We start from the raw sequence: 15,294 nt of genomic DNA, 5'->3' as shown, positions 1-15,294 counted from the left end.
GGCCTCTGTGTGGTCGGGCCAATCAGGAGGCCGGAAGGGGCGGGCACTAAGATACGTGGCTCAACGCGCGCTGGGGGAGGGGAAGCTCCGGGTCAAGGAGCAAACCCGGCACAAGATGGCGGCGGTGGCGGCAGTGGAGGCGCGTAGGAGGCGGTGAGGAGCTCGGATCCCGGGGGCGCGCACGGGACGCCCCCAGGCCCCTAAATCCCGTATCTATCCTTCTTGTATGTTCTCCTGAGACTCCGCCACCCCCGGCCTCGTGAGGACTCTGTTTCTCTGGAGCCGGCCTCAGGTTTCCCCAGCCTCCTCGCATTAGATCCGCGCGGCGTTGGGGGGCCCTTGTTTCTGGGACTCCGGACCGGTGGCTTTAGAAGGCCGCAGCCGTGCGTTCTTCTTGGTCTGGGCCGCTCTTAGCCGCCGCCCTCCCTGTCGGATTGCGGCGGTTAAAGCTGCCGCCTCTTTCCTGCAATGCGCGGGGCCATCGGGGCGGGGGACGAGACGCGGCCCAGCCTCCGGGAATGCAGCCTGCTGCCCTGCGGCCCCCAGCCGGGCTGGAAGCACCGTAGCCGGCAGTCTTGCTTTCCACTGCCCTTGCCCTTCTCTCGAGAGGCCCGGACCCTGCCCTGCCCTGGTCTTCACGTGGACACCATCCCTGGCTTGTTCGGTGTTCACGGTCGTTGGGCACGGCTGGGGCAGGATCTCGTAAGTTCACAATCGACCTGGATGATGTTACTCAAACACAACAATGGTTTGGTCTGCGTTCTCTAGTTAATATTACTGAAAGAACGGCTTGAGACAGTCAATCAGCGCCACAAAGTATTTACCAGGATCTAACGGATGTATTAGGGTGGGGAGAGGCGTGTACCGTTGGCAGCAGTGGAAAAGCATGGATCGTAAATTCTATTCTGGAAACCTGTGATCTGAAACAATAAACGGGTGCACTTTTCCCTGCGAGTCATTCCTAACCTTGGCTTGTGACCACCTCTTGCTCAGGGGCGTTCGAAGCCTTCCGGAGTTCTTAGGGCCTTCCAACAGGTTACATCTGAAAAATCTTTCAGAAATCTTATCCACATTGGCATCTCTCCAAACCCATTTTATAGATGTTGCAAATAAGACTCCAGAGAGTATTTAACTCAGGGTACTTCTGATTACTTCTGCTTTGGGCCGGTAGACATGGGGTCAGTGGCTCAGAGTGTCTGCTGCAGTCACTCCTGCTGGGGGTAGGGGGGCACATGCCTTGCTTTTGAGTTTTCTGGGAGCATTTCTTCTGCTTGGTTTGCTGCTCCTTGTTCCTGCTTGGCCTATTAAACCACAAAGCCTGATGTTTTCCTCACCTTTCTGTCTAGCCTGGTATGCCTTGCCTTTTCTTCTGGAACTGGAGGGCTTACTCTGTTCAGTAATCTCCTTCCTGGTGAATTTCTTTACCTTTAGCTTTCCAGCAGATACCGAGGCTAATGGTGGATACCGTGTGTTTAGTAGGCCCTACTCTTTGGCTACCCTATTAGCAAGTAGCAGGGTTTGAGTGGTGAGAAGGCTGTGTTTTGTTTTTCCCTCTCCTATATGGAATGCTTTCTCAAAGTGTGCTACTAGATCAGTCACTGGGAAAAATGCAGATTCCCTGGGACCTGAGAATTTTCATTTAACAGTCACTGCTCATAATTTTTAACAGACACTAAAGTTGGAGAATGCCTGTTTATGATGTACTCGGAATGGATGAATATATCCGTAACAAACTCACTTGCTTAAATAAACCTGTTAGTCCCTTGTCTGTCGTTTAATAGCATGTTGGGGAAGTGGCAGGTTTGTAGTAACCTTAGGGTGATGGTCCTCAGTGAGGCAGGGCCTGCTGGTGGCTGGTGCACTCTGTTGTACATCATGAAGTACCTGAGCCCCAGAGTCACACAAGAGTTCAGTCCTGCTATCACCTCATGCTGTCTGTTCAGTCTTGGATGAATTATTGAATCTTTTATGTCTCAGTGTACCCATCTGAGATAAACTCCAATCCTACATTCACCAGGAAAACAAAGTGAGAAGAGTTAGTGCATAAAAAAGTTGGTTCTGCACACTAGTTGCCCATTAGAGCTGTTTTGTTATTGTTTAGTCGCTATGTGGTGTCCAACTCTTTGGCGACTCCATGGACTGTAGCCCGCCAGGCTCCTCTGTCCATGGGATTTCCCAGGCAAGACTACAGGAGTGGGTTGCCATTTCCTTCTCCAGGGGATCTTCCCCACCCAGGGATTGAACCCACATATTCTGCATTGCAGGCAGATTCCTTACCACTTAGCTGCCCCAGAAGCCTTAGAATTATTTAGGGGAGTTTAAAATCTGATGCCCAGGTCCTACGTCAGGCCAGTTAGATCAGAACTTCGGGGTGAGACCTGGGCATTGACACTACTGAAAACTACAGATAGAGTTAAAAACTATATAATGCAGTTAGCCAGGCTCCTAGATGTATATTAGGACTCCGTACAAGTTGAAAGTGAAAGTCGCTCAGTCGTGTCCGACTCCTTGTGACCCCATGGACTATATAGTCCATGGAATTCTCCAGGCCAGAATACTGGAGTGGGTAGCCTTTCCCTCTCCAGGGGGTCTTCCCAATCCAGGGGTCGAACACAGGTCTCCCACATTGTAGCCGGATTCTTTACCAGCTGAACTACAAGGGAAGCTCAGTACAGGTTAGCTCTTGTTATTCAAGCTCAGGTGGTGATAGTGGTAACATATGTCAGAGTTACAGGAGTGGAGGTCCAAGGAGCAGGATGATTAGAACGTTAGGGGTGTTAGGACCCCAGGAAGTGTGATCAGCAGGCTAGCTGAGGGTACATCTTTAACGTTTTCACTGCCACTCCCCTCTGTGGACAGGCATGGCTTAAACTTTGTTTCTGTGTTCCACACATGTGATCCCACCACCTCCCCTGGGACTGGCTGTTACTGTGCCTTTCCTTCAAGAGGCTGATGTAACCTGAGTCAATACCTGGCCTCTGAAGGCCAAGGATCCTTTGTCCACTTCCTCTGCCTTTTGAAGGGAAGGCGTGAGTGAGCCAACTTCTCAGGCCTTAACACTTAACTCTGGGTCCAGTTTGCCTTCTTTTGCTGTTTAGTGGGAGTCTTAGCTTGCTCCCCTTTTAGGGTTGTGGTGGGAAGAGGCCCTCACCTCTGAAGTGGGGCCCTTTCTGATCCTGCTCTGATTATTCCCTCGTCGTCCTTTTCCTTCTAGGTCTTGGACCGCTTTGGTACTGGCCTGTTTAGGGGTCTGTCTGGGAATTACCTTCGCTGTGGATAGAAGCAACTTCAAGACCTGTGACGAGAGTTCCTTCTGCAAGTATGCTATTTCTGGGAGACTGGAATGGAAAGTAGGGTGATGTGGGAAGTATCTGGCAGGTGAGGTAGCGTGGGTCACTGCAGCTGATGGAAGGACTTAGGGGCCTCAGGGAGCCCTACCCTCTTCTCAATTGTTTGACTTGACAGGAGGCAGCGAAGCATACGGCCAGGCCATTCTCCCTACCGAGCCTTACTGGACTCTTTGCAACTTGGTCCTGATGCGCTGACAGTCCATCTGATCAACGAAGTCACCAAGGTCAGGGGAGAAAAGGAAGAGTCAAATGGGGGTGGAGAAATGGCCAGGGGGTAATTGGGGAAGGGGAAACCTATGGCCCACATCCCATGCCATCTAACCTTGGGACTTTTACTTCGTGAGGAATTCAGGTCTCAGATCCCTTAGGCAAAGGGCTAGAAGGAGGAGATCCCCCCAGGAGCGAAGTGGGTTCAGAGGGCATTCCTCGGTGTAGCTCTTTCCTTTCTCCACTCCCTGACCTCTGCCCCCACAGGTGGTGCTGGTGCTGGAGCTCCAAGGACTTCAAAAGAACATGACTCGCATCAGGATCGATGAACTCGAGCCCCGGCGGCCCCGATACCGTGTGCCGGATGTGCTGGTGGCCGATCCCCCCACAGCTGGGTAAATTTCCCCTGAGAAACATAGCCATCTCCATGGCCCTTTCCTCCTTCCTAAGGAACCTTTATCTGGCGGATGACTTTCTTTTCCACGTTGGGGTAATAGATGAATGGCACCTTGTTGCTCTCCTCAACCTTCCTGCATCTCCTCCTTTGTTTCAGTTGTTTTCTCTGTTGATTGACTGGCTGAGCCACATGGCTCATGGGATCCTAGTTCCCCCACCAGGGATTGAATCTGCACCCTCAGCAGTGAAAGCAGAGTCTTAACCACTGGACTGCCAGGGACTCCCTTGCTTGGTTTCTCTTTCACCCTTTATCTTTGTGCATTCAGCAGACAAATACAGCTTTCTCAATATAAGAGGAAATCAGCAAGGCCATGGAACTTGCCTTTAGGAATACAGTGTCTCTGTAATTGGTTCCTCCCTTCCCTTCCTGTCCTGTCCCACTGTCTTGTTTTGTCTGTTTCTTCTCTTTTCTGTTGTCTTTTTTTCTTTCTTTCCTCCCTCCCTTCCTCTCTCCTCTCTTTCTCCCCAGGTATTCAGGATAGGATTATTCAAGTACTTGGGCCATGACACCCTGTCATTGTTCCTTGCATGGCTCTCTGTTAAGTATTTAACTTAGAAAATAACATGATAAACCCTTCACCCAGCCCAAACACATACATCTTACTGCCCCGTACCCTGCACCCCTGACTCCTTCAGAGGTGATTGTTACTCAGAAGTTTATTGCTCCCTTGTTTCTTTGTTCTCACAGTTATGTTGTGAGTATATGTGTATAAACACACATATACATACATACATATGTGCATGTGCTTAAGCAATAAGCTATGTGATTTTGTTTGTTTTTGAGCTTTTGTTTGTCTTGAGCTTTGTAGGGAAAGTATTTTAGTGAATGAGACCTTTTGAGATTGTCTTTTTTTCACTTACGTATGTAACTCTGTTGCATGTAGCTTTAGAAATTCATTTTTACTGCTGTATAATATTGTGTTACATGAATATATCCCAACTTAACGTCTCCATTTCTGTGTTAATGCGCATTTGGGTTCTTTCCAGTGTTTTACTCTTCACCGTGTTGGCTTGAACATTCTTGTCCATGTCTCCTGTCTCCCCTATGCAGGAGTTTCTCTGTGATGTATAGCTAAGAGAAGAACTACAGAGTGTAGAATATGGAAATAATGAACTTTCTAAAATAAAGCCAAAGTGGCTTGCCAATTTACACTTCCACCAGCAATATATGAGACTTACTGAACTGCATCTTCTCCGACCCTTGGTACTATTGGACTTAATTTTTGTCAGTGGAAGGGCTGTAGGATGATACCATGTGATGGTCTTGGCTTGCTTGTCTTTGCGGTTTATTAATGATGTACTGAGCACGTCCTCATCTTTATGTTTATCTGTCGTTCTGGTTTACTGTTCTGTGGACTGGAAGTGCACGGCTCTGCTCATTCTCCTTCACGTTGTTTGTCTTCGCTGATTTGTAGAAGTTCATTAGTCTTGATACGAGTTCTTTATTACGTACATGTTTTACAACTGTATTTTCCTGGGTTGTAGCTTATCTTTTCACTTTTCTAAAATTATAGAATAATTTTAGATTTATAGGAAAGTTTCAAGAATATTATGAGAGTTCCTCTATACCTTGAATTCCTATTTTCCCCTGTTGTTCAACATCATTGTTATATATTTGTCATGCCTAATGAATAGATCATTATTGTTAACTAAAGGTCTTTTACAAATTTTTTTTTTAATTTTGATTTTTTTCATTTTTTTAGTTGAAGTGTAGTTGATGTACAGTGTTATGTAAGTTACAGGTATATGATATAGTGATTCACAGTTTTTAAAGGTCTTATTCCATTTATAGTTAGTATAAAATATTATATTCTGAGTTGTACAATATATCCTTGTAGCTTAAAGTCCATACTTTATTGTTCCCGACAGTCCCATTTAGGATTCTGTTTTATATTTAGTTGTTAAGTCTGCTTAGACTCCTCTAGATTGGAACAGTTTCTCAGACTTTTTTCTTGTTTTTGACTGCCTTAAGGTATCTGTCAATTAACCAAAATTCTGAAGTTTATGTTGTCAGGTACATCAGTCTGGTGTTCACAGTTTCTAAGTTGTGTTTAAATAATCTTTCTCTACCTCAGAGTCAGAAAAACATTTCTTTATATTTTCTTCTAAAGGTTTTACTTGAAAATTTTAAGTCATAATCTGTCTGGAGTTGTATCTGAAATGAGACAGGGTTGTGATACCATTTGTTTCCTCTACAGAAGATGTGTTTTCCCTATTATTGTTAATGTTTTTCCTCCTGACCTCACTGAACTGCCTCTGTGTCTGTTACACTTCAAAGCTCTGAGTATGCCTGGGTCTGTTTCCAGGCTCTTTACTTGGTTCCTTTGGTCAAACTTGTCTGCCCCTGTACCGTTGGCGCACTTCCTGTAAGGCTCTTAGCGCTTGCCCCTCTTCTCAGTGTCGTGACTACTCTTAGCACTCTGCACGTCCTTATATCCTTTTTGATCTCTTTCCTAGGCTGTCTATCTCTGGCCGGGATGACAACAGCGTGGAGCTCACCATCGCTGAGGGACCCTATAAAATCATCTTGACGGCACGGCCATTCCGCCTTGACCTACTGGAGGACCGCAGCCTTCTGCTCAGTGTCAATGCCCGAGGACTCTTAAATGTAGAGCACCAGAGGACCCCCAGGGTCTCGTGAGTACAGGGGTCAAGCACTGAAGGAGACCTAGTGTGAAAGAACCTAGAGGTGTCGTAGGGTCTGGCACCGGGTCCCTGGGAGGAGACAGGTGGCAGCAGCCAGGTGGGCTGGGCTGGGGACTGGGAGAAACTGACCAGCAGGGAGGGTAGGAAGCAGGCCTGGGTCCTGTACAGACCAGGAGGCAGTCACTTTGGTCCGTCGTCTGTACCCCGGGCACCTCCTCAGGGAGGCCTGCCTAGATCTGCCTTTCCCTCTCCCCTTCTCACACCATCACATTTCCCAGATTTATTTTCTTCCTTGTTTTTGTTTTGGTTTTGGTTTTTGGTTTTAATTTCCTCCCCTGCCCCACCTCTGGAAGTTTGTCGACTGAAACTCACGTTTATGTTTCTGTTTCTGTGTTGGTTTTGTACCCCCTTTCCCCCTTCCCTACCCATCTCCTCCTGCCCCAGTTTCTCGGATAAAGTTAGTCTCACGCTCGGTAGCATTTGGGATAGGATCAAGAACGTTTTCTCTAGGTAAATCCATGACCGCTGGTACTGTATCTGTTCCTCTGCCCTTACCCGCCCCTCACTCTGGCCCCCAGGGAAGGTGCCCAGACCTTTCCATGGCCTGCCCTTCATTCACCCACTTAGCCCAGCTGTATGGTCTCTGGTTCCTGTCCCCCATTCCCCTGGCTGGGAGCCTCCTGGGAGAAGGAAGATGAAATGTTGAACGTCCTTGAGGCGTGTAGGGAGCTTTTTGCTTTGCCAGGGGGTGGAGAGATGCTGCCTGTTGCTGGGGTTCCTGGCTCTCAGCTGGCATGCACTGAGGCCCTGGGCAGAGCTGCTTGCCAGCTGCCCTTGAAAGCATTCTTTGGCAGAATCTCTTAAGTCCCTGCATATAAGCCTGACCATGTGTAGAGGCTTGACCATGGTTATGACTCACTTGCTTTGCAAAACCCTGTGTCAGGCCAAGAGGCTGAGGCCCAGTGAGGGAAGGTGGGGCCAGAGTCTCTTGGTAGAGGCAGCAGGGCCAGGACTGGTGTTCCGAACCCATGCCCTTGACCTGCCTGCCTGTCTCTTCTGGAGCGCTGGCAGAGGCTGGTGGTTGGGCCTGTGTTTGGAAGGCGCCTCCAGGTGGCATTTACTTCTCATTTCCCTTTCTCATGTCTCTCCCCATCCTCTGCACACTTTTCTGCTCACTGGGGGTCCCTCTCGAAGCTTTAACATTCAGTCCCTTCCTCCAATGCCTTCGTTCCTTTGGACCCTTGGCTCTCTATTCCCTCACCCCTCCTTCCACTAGCCCCTCGTCCCCGCCCCCTCTGGATTGGAGCAGACAGCTCTCCTACCTTCCAGGCAAGGATCAAAAGAACCAGCTGAGGGCGATGGGGCCCAGCCTGAGGAAACACCTGGGGATGACGACAAGGCAAGTCGGTGAGGGTGGCCAATTGGAGCACAGGGCTGGCTGGGAGGTCGGAGGGGAAAGGCCCCCAAGAAATCTGAGCTTAGTCTTGCCATTAGGGATGGGATGTAGAAAACAGGCAAGGAAAGAGAGAGAACCGGTGTGTGATTGGGCAGTGGTCCACTTTCCTCCTTCCAGCCAGACGAGACCCAGGGGAAGCCAGAGCATGATGAGCCAGGAGCCTGGGAAGAGACGTTCAAAACTCACTCTGACAGCAAGCCTTATGGTAGGGGCTGGGAGAGCCTTGGGCAGGGGCGTAGGGGGTCCTTGTCAAGCAACAGCTCCGGAGCTTATCTTTTGCTTCTCTTCCAGGCCCCATGTCTGTGAGTTTGGACTTCTCTCTGCCAGGCATGGAGCATGTGTATGGGATCCCCGAGCATGCAGACAACCTCAGGCTGAAAGTCACCGAGTGAGTCCCGCAGTGACATCAAGATGGGGGGAGGGAACGGGTCAGAAGTCAGGGCTGTGGGGAATGTGCATACAGATTGGGTACTCCGGATGAGCCTGGATCACTTCCCGTGCCCAGGGCGCCTTTGGCGGTCAGATTTTCTGCTTGGAGAAAGGGCAGAGGGGCCAGTGTTTATCCTTCATCTTTGTCTACGGGCTGGGGGCTGTGTGCCCACCGTCAAGGGTCGGTCTGTCTGCCTGCAGGGGTGGGGAGCCGTATCGCCTCTACAATTTGGACGTGTTCCAGTATGAGCTGTACAACCGCATGGCCCTGTATGGGTCTGTCCCCGTGCTCCTGGCACACAGCCCCCTTCGGGACCTAGGCATCTTCTGGCTCAACGCTGCAGAGACCTGGGTTGACATATCCTCCAACACTGCTGGGAAGGTGAGAGCACAGGCGTGGGGAGGGATCAGCGGGCCTTGAGTCAGACGCACATGCTGGGCCATTTGCTTCGAAGAGGCTGGTAGGGTGGTCTGTCTGGATACCTGTTGGGATTGGGTGAGAGACGGGCCTTGGCCTCGTGAGCAGCATACGAGTTCCCCAGTTACTCCCAGAAGACACACACCCATGGGGAAGGTGTTTACCTTCCTGCATTTATCATCAATACGTTTATTATTTAGTTTGCATCAAGAGCTAGACCGTTTTATCCACGTGGGGAATATACTGTATGTTGAGTTAGGAAAGGAAGACGACAGAGGTTAAACAGGTAACAGAGGTCTAGATGAGCTCAGTGGTGGTAAGTGCTGCAAAAGAAATACAATGGTCATGGGGGGTGGGGGGAGGATGGACAGGGCTGCTTGTGAGGGGGCCGAGGGACGCCTCACTGAGGAGGTGATGTTTAACTCCAGCCTGAAGTGGCTCAAGGAGCCCACTGTGAGAGCACTCAGGAGAACACTGGCTTGGGAAGCAGGAGGGTGGGGTCAGACCTCTCTCTGGTCCTCCCTGCAGACCCTGTTTGGGAAGATGCTGGACTACCTGCAGGGCTCTGGGGAGACTCCACAGACGGACGTTCGCTGGATGTCCGAGAGCGGCATCATTGATGTCTTCCTGATGCTCGGGCCCTCTGTCTTTGATGTCTTCCGGCAGTACGCTAGTCTCACAGGTATGTGGCCTCCCTACTCTATCGGCCTGCAGCCTGCTTTCCTGATCCTTGTCTCCCTGAGAAGGGTGACTGTGCATTTTCAGCAGTCCTGTGCCTCGGCCTGTTCTCTGGCCCGATCCCCTTGTAGCTCCCTGAATTTCCAGGCATCTCCATTGGCTCCAGGTTGAGCCTGACCCCACTGTGACCCCATCCCCCCCACCCCGAACCTGCAGGGACCCAGGCATTGCCCCCGCTCTTCTCCCTCGGCTACCACCAGAGCCGCTGGAACTATCGGGATGAGGCTGACGTTCTGGAAGTGGATCAGGGCTTCGATGATCACAACCTGCCCTGCGATGTCATCTGGCTGGACATTGAGCATGCCGACGGCAAGCGGTATTTCACCTGGGACCCCAGCCGTTTCCCTCAGCCCCGCAACATGCTTGAGCATTTGGCCTCCAAGAGGCGGAAGGTAAGAGGGCTGTAGCTGTGGTTGGTTTTCTCAGGCACGATATCCTTGGAGAGCTCTGACCACCCGTGGTCCTTGCCCACAGCTAGTGGCCATTGTGGATCCCCACATCAAGGTGGACTCTGGCTACCGCGTACACGAAGAGTTGCAGAACCTGGGTCTATACGTTAAAACCCGGGATGGCTCTGACTACGAAGGCTGGTGCTGGCCAGGTAGGTGAGCCCAGAAATGAGGGGGTACGATTGGGAGACCAGGGAGCTATCGTGGAGGCCGGTTTGCCCTTCGTGGGTTGAAAGCCATCCTTGACTTCTAGGCGCAGCTGGTTACCCTGATTTCACCAATCCCAAGATGAGGGCCTGGTGGGCTAACATGTTTCACTTTGACAATTACGAGGTACGGCAGCCTGTCTTTCCCACACTACCTCTTGGAGTCAGTCTCTGCCTGCCAACCCTGCTGTGGTTGGTTGCTTGTAAGATATCAGGGGCCTTGATGATCGTGGCAGGACCCTGAGAGGTGCATCTTGCTGGGCTCCCAGGAGCTCTCTGCTCTCACACTTTTCGTCGTCTTCCTCCCCTCTGTCCTCTGTTCCCATTTTCTGCCTTGTGTTCTCAGGGCTCAGCTCCCAACCTGTATGTCTGGAATGACATGAATGAACCGTCTGTGTTCAACGGTCCTGAGGTCACCATGCTCAAGGATGCCCAGCACTATGGGGGCTGGGAGCACCGAGACGTACATAACATCTATGGCCTCTATGTGGTAAGGGACCAAGGAGAGGCCGGGGACCGAGGAGAGGCCGAGGCCCGAGAACGGGCACTGCGGGCAGCTGGCTTTGCTCCTTACCGCCTCTCTTTCCTGTTCCCATGCAGCACATGGCGACCGCGGATGGCCTGGTGCTGCGCTCCGGGGGCATCGAACGCCCCTTTGTCCTGAGCAGGGCTTTCTTTGCTGGCTCCCAGCGCTTCGGTAAGATTTGGAGGAGAGATTTGGCAGAAGGACTTGGGTCTGGTTCTAAGGGAAGTCTGTCCACACAGCCATTTTCTAAGAGTAATGCCCTTCCTCCCAGCTGTGCATTTAAAGGGAGGCAGGGCATGGGGTGGCCAGTCCCTGTTTGAGTGCTCTGGTGAACTCCACCACTTTCAGCAGGACCCTGGGGGCCCCAGAGCAGGTGTGACAGGTCAGAGAGGTCAGCTGTCTTAAAGGCCGAGCCCTTCACTGTATGTAAATGCCTTCCTTCTTCTCTTCCTCAGGAGCCGTGTGGACAGGGGACAATGCTGCTGAATGGGACCACATGAAGATCTCCATTCCTATGTGTCTCAGCTTGGGGCTGGTGGGACTTTCCTTCTGTGGAGGTAAGAGAAGGAGGAATTCGGGGCCTTGATTTGGCGGGAGAGGGGCAAGGTAGAGGGCACAGACGGACCCTAGGCTTGAGCAGAGAACCGCTTGTCCAGGCCGGGGCCTTGGGGGCGCTCCTTAGCCCTCCTTCACCCTCTTTCTAACTTGCTTTCTCCCTCCCCTCTCCAGCGGATGTGGGCGGCTTCTTCAAAAATCCAGAGCCAGAGCTGCTTGTGCGCTGGTACCAGATGGGTGCCTACCAGCCATTCTTCCGGGCTCATGCCCACCTGGACACTGGTCGGCGAGAACCGTGGCTGTTACCGTCTCAGTACCACGACATAATTCGAGATGCCCTGGGCCAGCGATACTCCTTACTGCCTTTCTGGTACACCCTCTTCTATCAATCCCATCGCGAGGGGATCCCAGTCATGAGGTAAGGCATTCACTTGGGTCTGTGGAGAGTGGACTGAGGTGGCTGGGAGACAGTGGGGATGACGGGGCTCCATCTCTGGGCTCTTCTCTTCATTCGCCAGGACCTTGAAAAGGAGGGAAATCTGATTGCAAGGGGAAGAGTGAGAAGAGACCAGTAGGGATGAATAGCAGTAAACGTCCCTGAGTGCTTATGTCATGCCAGGCATCATCCATCACTACCCGCAGAGCCTGAAACAAGTTACACAAGTGTCCTGCCCTTGTGAGGAAGACAGAGAGACGTGTAGACAAATATGTAAATAGGAAAATTGCCAACACTGACAAGCTGTTTGTTAAAAGTAGAACAGGGTAATGGAATTAAGTTCCACAAACAGGCCATGTAAAGATGAGGCCTGACTGATGAGTAAGACAGCCACTTGTGATCCAGAGGAGGAATGTTCCAAGCAGGAGAGACTGCAAATGCATACATTATGAAATGGAAACCAGTTTGGTGTGTTCCAGGAGCAGGAAAAAAAAAAAAACACAGTGTGTCTCAGGGGTAACGAACCAGAGGGAGAGGTAGGTGAGGTGGAGTGGAAAATACGACCTGATCCTGGAGGGCCTTTTAGGCCAGGATAATAAAGTGGCCACTGGAAGGTCGCTCTGCACAACATTTTCCAGAAGGAGCTGGGGAGGAGGCAACGAAGGTGGGTTGGGAAACCAGATGTCTGGTCCAAGGTTAGGTTGCACAGCTGAGGCCTTACTGGCTGCCAGATCCAGGTCTTACCCCTGCGCTCTTCTTGTTGCCAGTTCCTAGGGTAGCATCTTTGCCTTCCACCACAACAGCAGGTGTCTTCCATTCTTGTCTTGCTTCCTTCCTAGGCCCCTGTGGGTGCATTATCCTAAGGATGTGACCACTTTCAGTATAGATGATCAGTTCCTGCTTGGTGAGAAACAAGGACAGTCAGTGGTGGGTTGGGGTAGGGCTGAGAAGCAGCAAGCCCTGTGGGGGATGTGTCTGTGGATGTACAGGAAGGGAGGAGGGTCAGAGGCTGCTGGTGCAAGGGGGCAGGTGCTTTAGGGATCCCTCTTTGGGAACTGATCCCCCCAATTCAGAGTGGATTCTGCCATGTTTTAGGGGATGCATTGCTGGTTCACCCTGTATCAGACTCTGAGGCTCACGGTGTGCAGGTCTATCTGCCTGGCCAAGGGGAGGTGAGTTAAGAAAGGGCGTGGTGGGGGAAAGAATTTGGTGGAGGTCAGAGAGGGTGAAGAGAGTGGGGTCCTCTGTGCAGCAAGTGACCGAGGCTATCTTCTGCACCCACAGGTGTGGTATGATGTTCAGAGCTACCAGAAGTATCACGGTCCGCAGACCCTGTACCTGCCTGTAACTCTTAGCAGCGTGAGTATGCCTGGCCCAGCTGCCAGCTCCATGTGCCTCTAGGTTTCCAGAAGGGGGGAGAGTGTGTATGCTGGAGTCCAGTTCCTAAGGGGGCACAGACTTGCAAGAGGCACAGCATGGCTGCTTCATCCCAGCCCTGGTCTCGCCCTAGATCCCTGTGTTCCAGCGTGGAGGGACCATCGTGCCCCGGTGGATGCGAGTGCGGCGTTCTTCAGACTGCATGAAGGACGACCCCATCACTCTTTTCGTCGCACTCAGCCCCCAGGTGAGTGCGTGGGCAGGGAACCGCCACCTCCGTCTGCCCGCCCTCCGGGGATGCAGTCCCCCAGGGCAGGCGCCCCTCACTGCCCCCGGGGCTCAGGCTCTCACCTGTCCCACGTGCTGCTCAGGGTACGGCCCAAGGAGAGCTCTTCCTAGACGATGGGCACACGTTCAACTATCAGACTCGCCATGAGTTCCTGCTGCGTCGGTTCTCGTTCTCCGGCAACACCCTGGTCTCCAGGTAAGGAGGAGCCCTTTCTTCCTCGGCGGCCTTTGCAGGAGGCGGCGTCTGGGCCCCGGGATGCGCGCAGCTTGCTGTGCTCTCCTCCTCTCTGCTCTGATCATTGTTTTCCTGCTGGGTGTCCATTTTTGCTTCCTCCAGCTCCGGAGACCCCAAAGGCCACTTTGAGACACCAATCTGGATTGAGCGGGTGGTGATAATAGGGGCCGGAAAGCCAGCAACCGTTGTACTCCAGACAAAAGGTGAGTGATCTGGCCCCCGGGTTGGAGACCCCTGCCTACGGGAAAGTAATTGTTTTTCATCCTGGCACTCTTTCTTCCTCCTCCACCAGGATCTCCTGAAAGCCGCCTGTCCTTCCAACATGACCCTGAGACCTCGGTGTTGATCCTGCGCAAGCCTGGCGTCAATGTGGCATCTGACTGGACTATTCACCTGCGATAACTGAAGGGATGTTGGGGTGGGGTGTGATGGTCATGATAGTTACTCTTCCTTCTGCCCTGGAGTTTGACCTTCCCCAGACTTCACCTTTCTGATCTCAAGATCCAGGTTTCTGCCAGCATCTGGGCAGGATGAGAGGGCTGTCCCTGGGTCTGAATTTCTTTTGTGATCTCCTGACCTCTCCCACCCCATTGACACTAAATCTCCCATCATCTCCAAATATCCTGTTGCTCTAACTGGAGCACATTCACCTGTGAAGACCTGGGGATCACAGGGCTCTTGCTGCCCTCCGCCTTCTTTTGGGAGCCCTCAGTCTCCTCCGCACCCTCTCCGTTTGTTTCCCTTGCGTGTCGATGCCATTTCTTGGAAGAAGATGACGGCAGTGAGCTTTCGGCCTCCTCTTCTTCCTTCCCCACGAGACTGCTCCTCCCTCCTTTTATTTCTTCCTTCTGGTTCTTCTCTGTTATCAGCCCTCCCCTGATACACTGGGACCACCCCTTATCCTGAGAAGGGATGAATGGATCAAAGGAGTGAGGTTGCTGGAAATCATTCTCTTCCCTGGCATCCCAACCTTTCCTCTCCCCGCTTCTATCTAGAGCTGCTGCGGTTCTGACAGGGGCGTTCTACCTCCCCTGTCCCTTGGGGGAAAGAAGTTTACACTCCTCAAGATGGGGGTGGGCAAGACTTCTTTTGCCTCCTAAAATTTTGTCCCCTTGAGGGGCAATCAAGATGGAGAAATCACTTGTGGTTTCATGGAATCACGGTCACCTGTATTTATTGCTGGGAGGAGGCCGAGGGTGGGGGACATGATCATGTGTGCCCAGGGCTGACCCAAGGCCCTGGGTGGCGGGTGGGGGAGAACTCACTGGGGACAAGGGGTGGGGATATTTGTGGGAATTTTTTTTTACTGCCTTTTGGCCCCCAGCTGTGACAGGTTTTGATAAAAGGAGAAACAATAAAGAGAGAAACCATTAATTACTGTTGGTGTCTGGATTCTAGTTCTGGCTTGAACCACAGACCCTTAAAAGCCCGGGGACCTGACATTGTTTCAGCCTATGCCTCGTTGGTTGAGCAGAATGAGTTCAAGCCTTCATCAGCTTGCTTGATGCCAATATGTCACGAA

At 51.8% G+C, this 15,294-nt stretch overlaps 1 protein-coding gene across 3 annotated transcripts; it reads left to right on the top strand.

Annotated features, from left to right (window-relative positions):
• Positions 1–49: 49 nt before the first annotated feature.
• GANAB (glucosidase II alpha subunit) lies at positions 50–15,146 on the top strand. Of its 3 annotated transcripts, none has more exons than XM_043451461.1 (25): positions 50–153; positions 3,215–3,319; positions 3,466–3,574; positions 3,825–3,952; positions 6,471–6,650; positions 7,104–7,169; positions 7,989–8,058; positions 8,233–8,320; positions 8,407–8,503; positions 8,746–8,926; positions 9,491–9,644; positions 9,857–10,092; positions 10,175–10,301; positions 10,403–10,482; positions 10,702–10,845; positions 10,956–11,052; positions 11,337–11,438; positions 11,611–11,854; positions 12,712–12,776; positions 12,968–13,044; positions 13,157–13,231; positions 13,383–13,496; positions 13,621–13,733; positions 13,875–13,975; positions 14,065–15,146. In XM_043451461.1, the coding sequence occupies exons 1-25, from the start codon at positions 116–118 to the stop codon at positions 14,172–14,174; spliced, it is 2,901 nt and encodes a 966-aa protein (XP_043307396.1). In that variant the 5' UTR covers positions 50–115; the 3' UTR covers positions 14,175–15,146. The 3 variants fall into 3 exon arrangements, with proteins under 3 accessions (XP_043307396.1, XP_043307397.1, XP_043307398.1); XM_043451463.1 differs by lacking the exon at positions 50–153 and adding an exon at positions 678–702; XM_043451462.1 differs by lacking the exon at positions 7,104–7,169.
• Positions 15,147–15,294: the final 148 nt, after the last annotated feature.

This window comes from Cervus canadensis, chromosome 29, assembly GCF_019320065.1.
Source record: "Cervus canadensis isolate Bull #8, Minnesota chromosome 29, ASM1932006v1, whole genome shotgun sequence".
In the NCBI taxonomy this organism is placed as follows: Eukaryota; Metazoa; Chordata; class Mammalia; order Artiodactyla; family Cervidae; genus Cervus; species Cervus canadensis.
The sequence above is the reverse complement of the archived record's forward strand: the minus strand, read 5'-3'. Positions and strand labels throughout refer to the sequence as shown.